We start from the raw sequence: 16,438 nt of genomic DNA on the forward strand, positions 1-16,438 counted from the left end.
ACTTTTGCTTCCATGCTAACTGTATACTTTTATGGAATTGTTTGTTTTGAAAAGCAGAGATACACTTGTAGTATTTCAACTGCAGAAGAAGGAGTATTTACATCTTAGTTATCTGATTGTATTACATGCATAGGTTAAGCAAAGTTGAACACCAAACTCACAGGGCAAAATATTCTTATAGCGGTTCTTGCTCTTATTTTCTGGTCTTTGACCCTCGTGACGATCATACAAGTTCTTCGTTTCTTGTTTCTGCAGGCTCTGAAGGAAGAAATGAAGATAGGTTTTAGTAATGCAGATGTAGCTGACAGCTGAAGAAAAGAGGCACAACTATATTTTAAAAAGAGATGGGGAAAAATAAATCTTCAAATATTTAAACTGTTCAATTAATGGATGTTTTGTATTTCACAGTTACTATATGACTATTGATTACGTCCCTGCTGGCTAAGGCTACCTCACATCAGGAAAGTATGGGGACTGATGCTTTCTATGATAAAGAAGTGAATTTCTTCTTGAGACATCATTGGTCTGTGTCCTAATTTTTTCTACAACTGTACTGTGGGTAAGGAAATTCTGGCTTTTAGATGTTGCTGAATTACAGCTCCCAATAGTCAACCTCACTGGGGCTCTTAGAGGTTCCAGAAATGATGTATGAATCTTTGGATTGCAGCATTGAATTCTGAGGCTAAAACATGAAGAATAGTTCACTGCAGAAAACACTACTCACATCAAATTCCTCCCAGAAACCACCTTTGTTTGCCTCTTCTGCTTGACTTCTCTTTTTGAGCATTTCCACTCTGTTTTCAATGTCAGCTGCATTCACTCGAGTGGCATTGAAAGGCTTGGAGAGGAATGGGGGATGAAATGAAGAAAAGAGGCACAACTATATTTTAAAAAGAGATGGGGAAAAATAAATCTTCAAATATTTAAACTGTTCAAATAATGGATGTTTTGTATTTCACAGTTACTATATGACTATTGATTACGTCCCTGCTGGCTAAGGCTACCTCACATCAGGAAAGTATGGGGACTGATGCTTTCTATGATAAAGAAATGAATTTCTTCTTGAGACATCATTGGTCTGTGTCCTAATTTTTTCTACAACTGTACTGTGGGTAAGGAAATTCTGGCTTTTAGATGTTGCTGAATTACAGCTCCCAATAGTCAACCTCACTGGGGCTCTTAGAGGTTCCAGAAATAATGTATGAATCTTTGGATTGCAGCATTGAATTCTGAGGCTAAAACATGAAGAATAGTTCACTGCAGAAAACACTACTCACATCAAATTCCTCCCAGAAACCACCTTTGTTTGCCTCTTCTGCTTGACTTCTCTTTTTGAGCATTTCCACTCTGTTTTCAATGTCAGCTGCATTCACTCGAGTGGCATTGAAAGGCTTGGACAGAGGAATGGGGGGATGAAATGAAGAAAGAGAAGGAAAAACGGAATGTTGAGACAGAGAGTAAGAGCAACCAAGGTGCCCATGGATATTTCCTTTATCAATTTCACTAGTCACTGGTCAGATGCCTACTCCAACCTAATCTTGTTTATCTTTTCTTAAATTTCTAAAACAAATAAATACTAAGAAACTAGCAGGTTATAGGCAAAGGATCAGCTTCTGCAATGAGTTACATTTCCAAGAATATCTCTGAAACCTGCAGGTAGTTTGTAACTTTCTTAGAAACTAAGTATGATCCATATTTTCATCCACTCCTTAACTTCGTTTGCAAATGTGATAAATGTGCAGACAGACCAAGATTGCAAAGACCATTAGATATCAGAGGCAGGTAAAAAGAGTTCCAGGGATCAATCACTTTTCCAAATCTGACTTTGGAAAAATGGACATTTTATAGTTGGACATACCATATGAATTTTGTTTCAAATTTGACAACAAAATACTTGGGGAAAATTCTAGGTTTACACCTTACATGTCACTCTAAGTATAATCTTTGTCATGTTTTATTGAATAAGTTACTATGACTAGGCTCATAAATCTTACTAAACTATAAGCCACAATGACTGTGTAGAACTTGCAAAACCAAAATCAAACAAATCACATAGTCATCTTATTTTTGTGCAAATCTAACTTGTTTCTTAGTACAGGATGTTAAGACTAATTATTAAAGCAAAACTAGAGTCTGAGAAAAGCAGTTGATGAATGAAAAGTATCAAGGACATGAAGTTAAGATTTATGGATGTATCTGATGCTAAATTTCAATGGTGGTTTGGAATTCATTAATTTACCTTGTATATGCACACCTTATTAGCACAATTGGCTTTGTGATTATCATGAATAGATTATCTTTAATTTGAGAATATTATTGATACTAATAATATTACATTTACAGGTACACACACATAATACAGTACGCACACCAGTGGTGAAATGTAAAATTTGTTACTACCGGTTCTGTGGGCGTGGCTTGGTGGTGGTGGGGGTAATGTGATTGGGTGGGCGTAGCCAACTTTTTAAAAAAAAAACTTTTAAAAGCATTTTTTCTACAACCTCTTTGGCCGAAGAGGTTGTAAAACAATCCTTTTAAAAGGCTCCTCTGACGATCCCAGCTGAGTTGCCTGATCATCAGAGGCTTTTCTTTTCTTTTAAAAGCAGGAGTTTTTTTGCCTTTAAAAGAAAAAAACCTTTGATGATCAGGCAACTCAGCTGGGATCGTCAGAGGAGTCTTTTAAAAGCATTTTTTAACAACCTCTTCGGCCAAAAAAATGCTTTTAGAAGGCTCCTCTGACGATCCCTGCTGAGCCACATGATCATCAGAGGCTTTTTTTTTACTTTTAAAAGCATTTTTGGGCGAAGAAAAAATGCTTTCAAAAGTTAAAAAAAAAAACCCTCTGATGTTCGCACAGCTCAGCTGGGCATGGGGGGCAGGGATTTTTGCTACCAGTTCTCTGAACCACCCGCTGCCATCGCTACTGGATCGGGCGATCCAGTCTGAACCGGGAGCATTTCACCCCTGACACACACATAATACAGTACGCAACGCACACGTAATACATTACAGATACACCCACATAATAATGTATGAATTTACATATCTATACCATTTTCTATAAACTGCATTAGACAATTTATCTTTTGAACAATTCAGAGATAAGTTTGATAAGTAATAGCTTATCTACCTGTCTCAAATACACATAATATCCAGATGCCTCCTCAATTCCTGTCTTCTTAAAATGTTCCACTAAGTCAGTCAAACTGACGAATCTTGCTGTACCCCCAATTGTGTACTGCCCTTTCTAGAAAAAATGAGAAAACAAAAAGCATTATTATTCCAGTCCCTTATGTAGGTAGGTGCCTTAGTGCCTATGTATACACATGCTCCTATATTTTTTTAACGATCTATTATCTTTTCAATCCTGTGGAAAGCTAATGATCACAACCACTTTTATTAAAACAATTAAACATTTTATTCACATTTTATCTCTGGTTTTGAATCAATCATGTGATCATCTCTTTATGCAAATGTATTTTTAGACAAAATAGTGGATAATTAAAATGTTGGTCTCTTCTTAAGATTATGTTTTGTTTTATTGTATTGGGGAGGGGTTTCTGCAAAGCATTCCAAAAGGAAACCAAAGGCTTGGTGCAGCAGCTTCAAAGGGCATCCATTCAGGCAAAGGTAGCTGTGGATACATTATTGATAATCTCCTAAATTCCATACAGAGCATGTCTGGGACAACCTCTGAACAATCATGTATGCCTTCTACAAGGCACAGCTACTTTAACATTTCCATTTTGAGGATGAGGTCTTTGCTCCTACAAATTGACTCTTCACAGAGTCCTTTTCAATGTTTTTAATAGCTCTTGAAGTTTCTGACTCCTCTCTTGTTTGTTCTTCTTTTGCGTGATTTTTAATGTTTTCTTGATGGGCACCTCTAGCACAGCAAGCTCTTAAATATCCCTGTTAGATGAAACCACAGGGGCACAAGTGGTAAAGTCCCTGCTTCTCCCATCCCTGCTACTAAGTAAAGCCTAATGTAGACTAATGAAGAGCAGTCCCTGATCAAAGTGACAACCTCTCTCCCTTTGAGGCTAAATAAAAAGGAAACCCCTTCATGGATTACTGCCTGAAGATGAAACTCAAAATACTTTGGCCACTAAATGAGGAGGAAGCACTCACTGGAGAAGAACCTAATGCTGTGGAAAGATTGAGGGCAAAAGAAGAAGGGGACAACAGAGAAACGAGGTGGCTGGATGGAGTCACTGAAGCAGTTGGCATGAGCTTAAATGGACTCTGGGGGATGGTAGAGGACAGGAAGGCCTGGAGGAACAGTTGTCCATGGTCCTGATGGGTCAGACACGACTTCATGACTAACAACAATAACAAAAAAGGGAAAAGACTTCAGGAAGCTTTCATTCTTTGAATCTCCTCAGGAGCAGCAGTTGGCTGCTGAGAAGGAAAAGAAGGAATTCTAAGCCCAGTCCAGGCTGTGAGGAGAAATCTTCCAGGGCCCAGTATATAATCGAACCCTGATTTCTATCTTATGAGCAATGGCTATTAGAATTAAATACTAGGTGAGGGTTGCTTTTATTTTGTGTGTCCTCAAGGCAAAGAGCCAGTTTCTTTCCAAGCTATTCTTCCTTTGGACCTAATTTTCATTCGTATTGTTCCTTTGTTTATCCAATATCTCCCAAGACTTAATCCAACCTAAACCAAATACACATCAATGTTTTCTTTTCTAGGAAAAAATGCTCTTGTATGTTCCTAATAAAGGCTTGATATTATTCAAAAGATTCATTTTTTGAGTTACTTCAGAATTTTAAACTGATACAGTAGTATGATTCAGAGACCTAGAGGATTGCAAGAATTGCTTATCCCTTTTTCTCCAGACACTATGGAAAAATAATAATGAAAGATTTCAGGGTTCTTTCTTGTCTCCTGTGTTACTTAACATCTATATGAAACCACTAAGAACGATTCTTTGCAAATCTGGAGCTAGTTGTCATTATTAATATATCTAAGGAGCTGCCACAAAGAAGAGAGGTCAATCTATTTTTCAAAGTACCTGAAGGCAGGATAAGAAGCAATGGATGGAAACTAATCAAGGAGAGAACCAACCTAAAACTATGGGGAAATTCCTGACAGAACAATTAATTAGTGGAGGGACTTGCTTCCAGAAGTTATGGAAGTTCCATCTTAAGAAGAGATTGGACAGCCATTTATTCGGAATGCTTGAGCAGGTGGTTGGATTAGATGTCCAAGACTCTGTTATTTTATTACTTAATTATCCATTCCTTTTCTGTGATTTTGGGGGATTATGTCTCCAGATTACAATGGAATTTGACATAGACAGGACTGAGGTGTTAATGATTCTAGGAGCTACATTTTAGAATCAGGGGGAAAATGCCTATTTTGGATTTCATTGCATTCCTACTTAATGGCAGTCTGGGGAAATTTGAATAAGCAAATGATATTGGACAACCCCACAAAATCAATTAACAATGAGCACTTTTTATCAGCTTTGGCTGATAAATCAATGTGCCTCTCTACCTGGAGGTAAGAAACTAGGCTTCTAAATTCTCTAAGTAGAGATTAAGTATAATTAATGAATAGTTACTTTCTGTTTAATAGTTGTCTCTTCTGGGACACTAAACATTGTATTTGAAGTACTCTTAAGGGCAGACCCTCCCTAATAGTTCACAGAGTATATAGTAGATTGAGATAACAGAATCTTCAGTCTGGCGAGATTACATTTGTAAGTGTTAAATAATAACAATCTTAGCTTGGAAGAATGTCATTCTTGGTTTTGAGCCTGACAGTAATGAAGTATTTCTAGAGAAGTGAAATCTCCAGGTTTCACCAGACGTTTTAGACTTTTAACCTCCTTCTCAGGATCTCCAGTTGAATAAGTAGAAAGTTTGCTGGGGGCAGTATCAAAAAAAGAAGCCATTTTGTGCTTAGGCTGTGAGGCTGACTGTGTACCACAGAGTCAATGGCTTCCATTTGAGCACAGATGAAACCCAGAGGCACAGTCAAGCTCTTCTCTTGATCTATCAGAGATTGGTCTCTCCCTTGACTAAAGTAATGTTACATCCCTTTTCTACTTCACCAGGTCCACATCTTGGTGCACATGAGGCCACTCTTACCTCTGAGGATCCAGCTCCTGAATCTCAAGAAACCTGACTACAACTACCTTTGTCATCTACTATGGCCAAACAAGGTTCTTTTAGGAACTTGATTCCCTTTTTGTTTGAAGTGCAACTAACCTTTCATTGGTAAAGATACTGAGCGTATGGATACAAATGTGAAATATTACAGATCAACTGATAAACTGTTAAGAGTCATGAAATTCCCAATTGGATTGTCATCTGGAACCACGTAAGAAAATGAAAACGATTTGTATACCATCTTACAGGTAGTAAAGTCTTCTCTATCTCCTCCTTTACCTTCTCTCCCACCTTCTCACCTCACACATAATCTTGATATGGGTAACTTTGAGTCGTTCTTGGCTGTGGGCTCCAGTAACATCAGTCCTAGGTTTTGGCTGGTCAGTCAGGACAGACAGCACAAAATCACCAGGCTTGCTAAGACTCTCACGCACTAAGAAGGTCCATGGTGCAGTCTTGGCTTGGAGTAAAGTCTCAGCTGCTGGACCAGAAAGATGTCCATGGTACCACCTGAGGAAGAAGAGAGGTGAAATAAATAACCAATTTGTAGAGTTGCTACAAAATAAAAGTGATTGGAATGTAATGGAAAATTTGGATCATTGCCAAGAAGGGACAGAGAGGAAAAACAATTATTAAGAAAGCTATATGAATCAACAAAAAGGTATTAAGTTTTGTTTTTGCTTTATGTAAACAGTGAAACAAATCTAGCCATAATTCTTATTTGTACTGATTATTTTCCCCCCTGACAGAATAAACTTGCATGCATAAATTTTAAAATATTAATAAGGGCCAATTTTGTTTTTGTTCTATGTATGTTATTATCTGCTTTACAATTTAGCATTCAGTAAATTCATCCTAACATTTTTTACTCAAATCTCAGGAAATTAAAAAAATGAAAAACAGCCTGTCTGTGAAAAAAGCAGAAAAAAACTTTTATTACGGGAAAAGGAATCAAGGCAGCAAGTGTTAAGGACATCATAAACTACGTGGAGAAAATAAAACAATGTGATTTACCCCAAAGTTAATTTGGGGGTAATTTAGGTAATGGCAGGAAAATCAGCTCAGTTTAACAGTGAGGAAAAAGCTCTCTACTGGAATTTGCCACCATTTTGTACAGCAGTATAGCTAGTCCTTGACTTGCGACCATAATTGAACCCAAAATTTCTATTAGTAAGCAAAGCAGTTGTTAAGTGAGTTTTACCCCATTTTAACAAACATTTTTGCCATAGTAGCAAATCACCGTAGTTGCTAAGTAAACCATGTGGTCATTAAGTGAATCTGGCTTCCCCCTATTGACTTTGCTTGTCAGAAGCTGGCTGGGAAGGTTACAAATGGTGATCACATGATCCTGGGACTATGTATCTGTCATAAATACATGCCACTTGCCAAGAGCCTGAATTTTGATCATGTGGGGATGCTGCAACAGATGTAAGTGTGAAAACTGGCCATGAGCTGCTTTTTTTCAGTACTATGGTTGTAAATTGAGGACTACCTGTATTCTACCTCAGTATCTCAGTGTTTTTCAGAAACCTGGATCTCAGCCTAGAACTATCCAGATGGGCTACAAAAATCAATCAAAAACCTTAACAGAATTAAATCTTAATTTTTAAAAATAAAAGTTAAACTTTCAGTTGTAATAATGAAAATTATTTTAAAGGCAGTAGCATAAGGTACTAAGGTACAACTTTTTAAACATTTAGTCAGCATATAGGAAGCAACGTTCTAGCAATTTCCTGTGTAAGATCTCACTGGCTCTTAGCACAACAGTGTGAGATAAATCTCTTCCCTCACTTTGGATGCCAGCATTCCCAAAACCATGTTTACCAGGTCCATGCAAAAGTAACCAAAAAACGTGTTCATACAAAACCTTGCCAGGTGAACAGGCAAGACTTTGCACAGTGAAATAACCCCAGGAACATTTTTTTGGGTGGGGAGGGGAGAAGGTGGGGTATTCCATTCCCAAGTCAAATGCCATCCGTGTCTTCCTTTCCTGGGTCTCTGGAAATATCACAGGTGAAACTTATAATGGCATGGATGTCAATCTCCTTTCAGTTATAAATTTAGCTGTCATGACACAATAGCTATGTAAGGAGTGTGAGGAGAAAACCCCAATTTCACCTTGTTGTGTTCTTCTGCCAATACAGACGTGCTACAAACAGAGTTTTGTTACTTCATCTATGACATTAGATTTCCATTTGGTCAGTTACCAGAAGCTTCAGTTTGTCAGGCCAAATCCTAAAATTTACAACCCTTTTTATATTTCCCCTAAGTTCATTTAGTGTCAATGCATACCTGACTGTAAATTACATAAACATTCCCTGAGCATGAAGTGTATCTGCAAAATGAAAATGTTGGATCTTTCTCTGAAATTAAAATGCTTAGAAATTTATTTAATGAGCCCCAATGTATTACACACCAGCTTGGCATGAAAAAGAAAACAAATGTGAATTTTGTCATTCTGTTGCACTCCATGATTAATAATAGAACTTTTTCAGATGACGTTGACCCTTTGAAATGAAGGGAAAAAATCAAAATTCCTCTCAGTGAACCTTAATGTCTCACGCCTGAATATACTATATTTTTATTGCATGTATGTTTATATATGTTAGCCCTATATTCCTTCAAAAATCTATAGCAAAATAATTATTCCTTATTAAAGAATTATATGTAGGAAAAATAAAGAGTGTGAGGATTTTGTATCTATGGTTAGTAATTAGACGACATCAAAAGAGTAAATTTTCTGAACTTCAAAATTTGAACACTGTTTTGAAATGAAATTAGAAGATCGTTATTTATCTATTGTAATTCCACTTCCACAAAGGCATTGCTTTTTTAAACACTTTTTGACTTTCTTGGCTTTCTTACTGCAAATCTATAGATTTGAATCAGTTGCCTCAGAGTGAATCGGAAGGTTACAAACCCAAAATCAGATTAAGATATAGCATCATTGATGGGCAAAAAGATGAGGAAAAATCCTCCTATGGAGCGGACTTTTTTCTTGTATTACTGTACTTACGCAAATTATGATAGTCCTTGACTTACGACTGTAATGGAGCCTGGCCACTGATCTGATTTTAAGACTCTTTTTTGTGGCAGTTATTAAGCAAACGCGGTGGTTGTTAAGCAGACCACTGTTTACTATGGGGCATTTTTGCTGAAAACCAAAAGCAAACAATGTATTTTCAGCAAAAATGTTGTAAATCATGATCATCAGGCCTTGGGACATTGCAAATGGCCATAAATGTAGCCCAGTTGCTGAATGCCTGAAATGCAGTCATGTTACTAGGGGGTAAGGGGGGGAAGATGGCTGTCAGAAGTTCAGAACCACACCATAAGTATCTTTTGGAGTGTCTGTCATAACTTTGAATGGTCATTAAGCAATCGGTCATAAGTCAAGGACTATGTGTACCACTTATTAATTTATTACATTAATACATCACTCGATTCTATTACATCTCTAGGTGGTTTACAATAGAAAGTTATTTTAAAAATTGCAATACAAACAATACAGGAAGCATATATCTGGGGAAATTGCATAAATCAGTTTTATGCAAGAGCCCTGATGGTGCAGTGGGTTAGATGCAGTATTATAGGCTAACTCTGCCCACAATCTGAATTTCGATCCTGATCAGCTCAAGGTTGACTCAGCCTTCCATCTTTCCGAGGTCGGTAAAATGAGGACCCAGATTGTTGGGGGTAATATGCTGACATTGTAAAAACAGCTCAGATAATGCTGTAAAGCACTAAGTGCTATTGCTATAAATCTCAAGGGGTCCTTTTGCCCCTATGGCATGAGCCTTGGGGCAAAAGCCTGATTTTTAAGGCATTGCTTAAATAAGATCAGGGTGAAAGTGGTGTCATATATGATAGATAAACTGCTCATCAGTGCAAAATACAGAGATGACAGGATGCTTATTCTGGAAAATCTACCCTGGTGGCCAGCTGTTTAATTTAAAGTACTAATTTTTAAAGGCTGACATGATTAAGATACTATCGAAAGGGCCATTTCTCCTGTTATGAACTAGTTGAGCTGTTCAGATGTGCAAGAGAAGCTAATTTGAAGATTCCTCTCCTAGGTATATTTATCTGGCACATGAAAGAAGGATTTCTCCTATGTTGCTCCCTAGTATTGTAATGTGCCGTTTGGGCTCACTTTCTTGGCATTCAGAAAATCTGTCAATGAAATCATACAACTTTGCAATTCTGTACAAAAGCCTAAAATAGTCTTTTTCCTGCTCATTCAGAAATTTAATATAAATAGCCATGTTCTCTCATCCTGAAAAACGAAATGAAAGATGATATGTGGCATTGTAATGTGCCATTTGGGCTCACTCTCTTGGCATTTAGAAAATCTGTCAATGAAACCATGCAACTTTGGACAGTCTTAGAATTGAAGAAAGCTAGGGTTAAATTTGGGTGCTGAGTATTGAATATTGACCATCAAACAGACATGAACTTTATTCTTCTCCCACTTAAATGTGGAGTTAACAAGAGAACTTTTACCTCTACCAACTGATAAACATCATTCACAGTAGGCATTGGAGGAAGATTAAATGCCTGCCCACCATGTTAGTGGAAGGAAAATATTTTAGTATTGGAAGAGAATAAATGTGTCCATGTACATTAAAAGAAATGGAAAGAGGAAGTTATACATCCTTCAGTTGTCCATCCTGCAAAATAATTTATTACTACTGCTCATTGATATATGTCTGGTAGGCCAGAAACAGAAAATGTATCTCGGATTGGATATGCTCTAATATGTATCAATGCAAGCTAAGATTTGGTTCAGTTGTCTTTCATATAGAAGACCATTGACAGAGCAATCTAAGCTTTCATATTTACTTTTGCCTATTATTTTACTTTTCTTTTTTGTTTTATAAATAAATGAAATAATTGTATTCTTTGCTACAGCTTTAAACTTTATATTGTCCACTGTTCAATTTTTTTAAGATACACCAACTGCTACATAGAGCTGCAAAAAAAAATTGAATCAGCCAGAAGTACAGGTGTTCATGAAACAGAGAAGTGACTTCTGTCACCATATTAGAAAAATAATATTCTTAATTCGTTTACTTATCCTCAAAGCAATCTCAACTGGTTTAAATAGACTTTTGGCCACATTTAAAGAAAAAGTACTGCAGTACAGTGTGTTAACATATTCACCCACATTTAGTTACTTTCTGATTTACAGGTTGCCTGAGTGATTTCTTTCTGTAACACACACACACACACACACACACACACACACACACACACACACACACAGAGTGAACTGTTGCTTTTGAACAAACCTGCTGTGTTGATTTAGCCAATTAAAATTTGATGCTAATCTAAAAAAATATGTGACCCAGCATACAAGAACCCTGTACAATCCTGTCTTAATTCACAGACCTAGCATCCATCATTAAAAGTGGAGAGTTCATAATATGAAAATTAATTCAATACAGATAAAACATAATCTAAAATGCTAAACAGAAAAAAAAAACCTCAATGGCAGTATAAACTGAATTAAAGCCACAGGGCAGGGAAGAATATACTGCAACAGATGTAGAAAGTAAGAAGCATCAAATGAATCTCAGCTAAGTGGGCACATCTCAAATTCAGTCAGGACCACAACATCTGGGGTAGTGTGGCAGTGAGAAGGAGGAAAGTTTATGCATGAGACATCCTGCTGTGATCCCAACTGCAACTGAACTAGTACTTCACAGCCATAACTAGCCCAAGGCTCTCAACTGTGCATTCATGGCCAAAATAAAAGTTGAATTTCCCGGATCAAAGCTCATAGCTGCTATGTGAGACCTATGTTTGTCAGGTCAATGCTGAATTTTGTTGAGCCTTCAGCTGCTCTCTCTCTCTCTCTCTCTCTCTCTCTCTCTCTCATGTTATTCATTTTATTTCTTAATAAAATAAAGTCACTTGGTGCCACCTAAAACCTGAAGGCAGTCATTCCCCTGATTACAGAATTCCACCTAAAATTTCTTCATCTGGAAAAATACTTTGCAAGAAAACAAATACTTTGTTTAATTTTACTTTGTTTTCTTGAAATATCCTTCTAGGAGATGAGCTAAAATCTTGAAATGGGGTTTTCTCAACAACATTTTTCTGAATCTACTATTAGTGCTTATTTTTCTTCCAGATTTTAAATAATAGTAAGTCATTATTATTTAGCACAATAATGCATGCACTTTTCCAATTACATAAATGATATCACAATCTGATAAAGCTATTAAATGTAGCTTTTATTGTATTTTTTCCAAAACAAAATGTTAAAACTTGGAAGGAGGCAAAACAAAAATTGCACAAAAATGTCTGTCTCCCGAATGGACCGTCTTCAATCAATATTGAAACTGTTTCCAGGGATCATCTCAGACCCTGAAATTGTGGAACTTACAAGAGTAATGGGGCAGTCTCTTTTGTCTAATTGCTACCAATTCCCTATATTAAGATCCCTTTCTTTTATCTTATACATGGAGCATATTTTTACTTCAGCAATTGCACTAGTTGTACTAGAGAGGTGCTATTTTATATGACATATCAGATAAGACATATTTCACATATTGTGTGTCTTATTCTCAGTTTGCGTAAGTCTTAAAGCGTTAATTTTTAAATTGCACAATGCATTTTACAAAGTAATTTGTCAACTGCCAACACACATCTTGATTAATTAGATATCAAATATGCTAATAAAATATTTGCTTTTAATGGTCTTTTAGTTGTGATGTATTATTACAATAGGGAATGAAAAACAGATTTCAATATACTTTCTAGATTGTTCTAAAGAAACTGCTCCCCATCTTAAATTATATTGTTATTATCTTGCACTCTTTTCAAAGACACTATAGGAAATGTTGAAATCTATAGCTAAAGACACAGTTGAATGCTGTTCTTAAACTGTTACCCCAACTATGGTCATTTCTGCAGCATGTTGACCTAGACAGGCTCAAGATGCTTCAGTCAGCCCACAATACGGCAGTTACGATTTTACAGGCTCTAAAAGATCAGGACTTTATAACTGCTCTTATTCATGACACACTGATTACCAGTTTGCTTATGGATATTGTCAAAGGTACTAAGCAGCCTGAATGAAGAACTCTACCTATTCTGTATAAAAAGCTGGAAAGCTTCTATTCAAGCTAGTCTGATATCCATTCAAAATGAATCTTCTTGATAACCACTCACTTTTGCTGCAAAAGACTTCTTCTGGTTCTTAACGTCACAGTTTCACTTAGTTTTAATTAGTTCATTTTCTAATTGATTCCAAGTCCAACCTTTCTGGACTCGGGTTTTAGCTGCTGCTTATATTACATTTAATATTGGTTTTAAAGAACAGGTTTATTTTTAAATGCTGCTTTGAATTATTTTTGTTAGTAGTTTTAAATATTTTCAGCTGATATCACTAAGTTGCAATACGATATGAGTAACAGCATTTATGTAGGCTACAGCATCTTAATGGCTTCTATTTTATTTTGGCATGATTCTTATACAATGATGAAACCAGTTTTGATTTCTAAATACAAAGTCCTTGGGCTGGATCAGAACAGGAAGCAAAACAATCAGAGCCAAGGAAAAAGGCAGGAGTCATGAAATTGGGCGAAGTTCTCAGAGAGATTACGTTCACTAGTTTTAACTACTGGAATATGACAAACTAGATTCACATTGTAATGTTTGCCACTTTCTGAGGAAAAAGTAATTGTTGTGGATGGAGATTTACAATTAACATTTTGAGTTTACATCCATTATTTTAATTAACTTTCCAAAGAAACAGTAGAGCAAATCAGTGATTATCACATTTTTTAGATTTTTAACTTCTACAGTTAGGAGATGGAGTGTAGAGACCCTAATATAAAGAAGAATATAATATATTTTTATATATTATATATATCTTATAATGAATAATAAACACTGGATAGTATTAAGAGAATAGTTCCTCATACCTTGCCTACTTATGTATTTGTTCTCTGTTTGTTTGTATTCTGCCTTTATTATTTTACAAATAACTCAGGTTGGTGAACATATCCAACATACATTCCTCCTCCTATTTCCCCCCCAAAAACCTTATTGGGGGTGGGGTGGATTGAGAGAGAATGACTGGATAATTACCCAGCTGGTTTTCATGGCTAAAGCAGGACTAGAACTCATGGTCTCCTGCTTTCTAGCCTGATGCCTTAACCCACTAAACCAAACTGGCTGTCGGATTATGGTATTATACAAAAATCATAATATTAACAGATTGACAGATTAGATCAATCCTTTATTAATAAGCTTGGTAGCCTAACCAGAGTTGAATAAATGGTCATTTAATGCACTCATCAAGCTACACATTCAACTCACTGGTCTGTAGTTCATGTATGCCTGATTAGGGTCAAATGAAATAAATTTCATTGAAAAGAATAATGCAATAAATGCAATCACTAAAGTTTTTATTATTGATTAGTGAATTTTAGAGATCATGCTGCTTTTGTTTTAGAATATTTTCTTTAAAATAGACGGAAGGAATCTGTGGTCCTGCAGAAGAGGCTAAACTACATGTCCCAGCAACCTCAACCAGCAATGAGGAAGGAAGATGAAAGGCTATATTTTGACAACTACCTCCATTCCAAAAGATGTTCCAAAATATAGAACTGCTGGGTAGGAAATGAACAAAGCTATCATTTGCTAAGTGAGCCTCTTTCCCTCCTTTCAGAGAGGAAACAGTTAAGCTCAGTGGACCAAGCGGAGGGGAAGCCACGTGATGGAAAATCTTGGGTGGTTGGTGGGGAGGGAGGCTGAGTTTTCGTAAGAGCCTGGACGACAGAACTTTCCAACCGCAAGGGAGGAAGCAGCAAGCTCCCTGGCCAACTGCTGCCTTTGGATGTGAGCAGGTCTGCACGCAGAGACCTAGAGAGGATAAATAGACTGATTCTTTTCAAGGGAACAGCAGTTTGTTCTGGAACAGGACAAACCCAGCTCTGTCTCATGAACATACCATAGAACATAGAATCACAGGGCTGGAACTGTCCACGACCAACATGAACAAAAGCTACCCATTTTAATACAATTTCCAGATGGGTGGCAGTAAGAAAACAAAGAGTCACAGGGCATCATAATGACAAACACATTTCCACAAAGGTTTATGCCATCATAAGGCTTACAAGCATGCGACAAAAGAAGAAACATGAAATAAACCTGCAAAAATAAGTTTGACCCCAGACAAACGATTTCCTTGATACCTGCTTCTTATCGACACCACAATCGTTGCATCTTAACAATGTGCCAAAAATAACAAATCAGTGAAACAAAATAAACCTGGTTTCTAAATATAAGTCATACCAATATTGAAACTTCATCACATGACAACATGTAGTATGTGCTCTATAACCTACTGTCTTAGGGAATCTCTCAGTTTAAGAAAGCTTGAAAAGTAAAAGGGGAACAATGCTGAGAGGAAAGTTAATCATTCATTAGATCCTATACTAAAAGAACAAAGGACATGTAAGCATACATTATATAGGACAAGGGTCTCCAACCTTGGCAATTTTAAAACTTGTGGACTTCAGAATTCCTCAGCAAAGCAAAGTTGGTTGAGGAATTCTGGGAGTTGAAGTCCACAAGTCTTAAAGTTGCCAAGGTTGGAGACCCCGATTAGAACACATTTATTTATATACTTCTAAACAATGGTTAGCTTTTTTTAGGTGTTATGAAAAGGAACTACACTGTACCTCCATTCAGAAATACTCAGGCTCTGTAGAGTCTTTCCACTTGAGTGAATATCTTGATTTTCCCAGGTCCTCTTGACATGGACAAAAAGCAGGCACTGAGAGAAGTCCTGCCCCACAGAAGGCCACAAGGAGGACCAGGGAAAGCATACTGAACCAGGACTCTTCCCTACATGAATAAAACTATCCTGTTTGTAAGAGGGCCTGAAGAGGTTTTCTACTTAAGCAATGGCGCAATTCATTTGTAGGTGTGACTGGAATGAACACACAGTGGTATGCCCTGATGGATATACATATCTATTATTTAAGCATATAAAGCATAATCTGTTGCTGGATAACTGGGACACAGACCTTTTCCGATTTCAGAAGCTTCCACGAGAGATCCAGAGTCATTAATAATGAGGGAGACTAGAGTTATATGGAAAATGAAGAAAAATAGCTGCAGCCAAAGATGACAGTATCAGAGAAAATTTTAGCCAACCCTTTGGCTCAGCATCCCACAACTGTATGGCAACAAAGAGGCCCTTATTGCCCACATGGGGCTAATTACTTTTTGAGACTCCATGTTTCCTTTCTTTTGATTTTGAGAATTTCCTTACAATTGCCCTATTAGTTTATACTAAT

The 16,438-nt window shown here is 36.8% G+C and overlaps 1 protein-coding gene across 1 annotated transcript in view; it reads right to left on the minus strand.

Annotated features, from left to right (window-relative positions):
* PTPN6 (protein tyrosine phosphatase non-receptor type 6) overlaps window positions 1-16,438 on the minus strand; it is a 37,471-nt gene that overhangs the window by 12,798 nt on the left and 8,235 nt on the right. The window contains exons 6-9 of the mRNA XM_058171380.1: window positions 6,419-6,629; window positions 3,131-3,247; window positions 1,278-1,391; window positions 162-258 (exon numbers count right to left, since the gene is read on the minus strand). Of these exons, the coding sequence (XP_058027363.1) occupies window positions 162-258; window positions 1,278-1,391; window positions 3,131-3,247; window positions 6,419-6,629 (539 nt within the window). The remainder of the gene's footprint in view (window positions 1-161; window positions 259-1,277; window positions 1,392-3,130; window positions 3,248-6,418; window positions 6,630-16,438) is intronic.

The sequence above is a fragment of the Ahaetulla prasina genome, chromosome 2 (genome assembly GCF_028640845.1).
Source record: "Ahaetulla prasina isolate Xishuangbanna chromosome 2, ASM2864084v1, whole genome shotgun sequence".
NCBI lineage: Eukaryota > Metazoa > Chordata > Lepidosauria > Squamata > Colubridae > Ahaetulla > Ahaetulla prasina.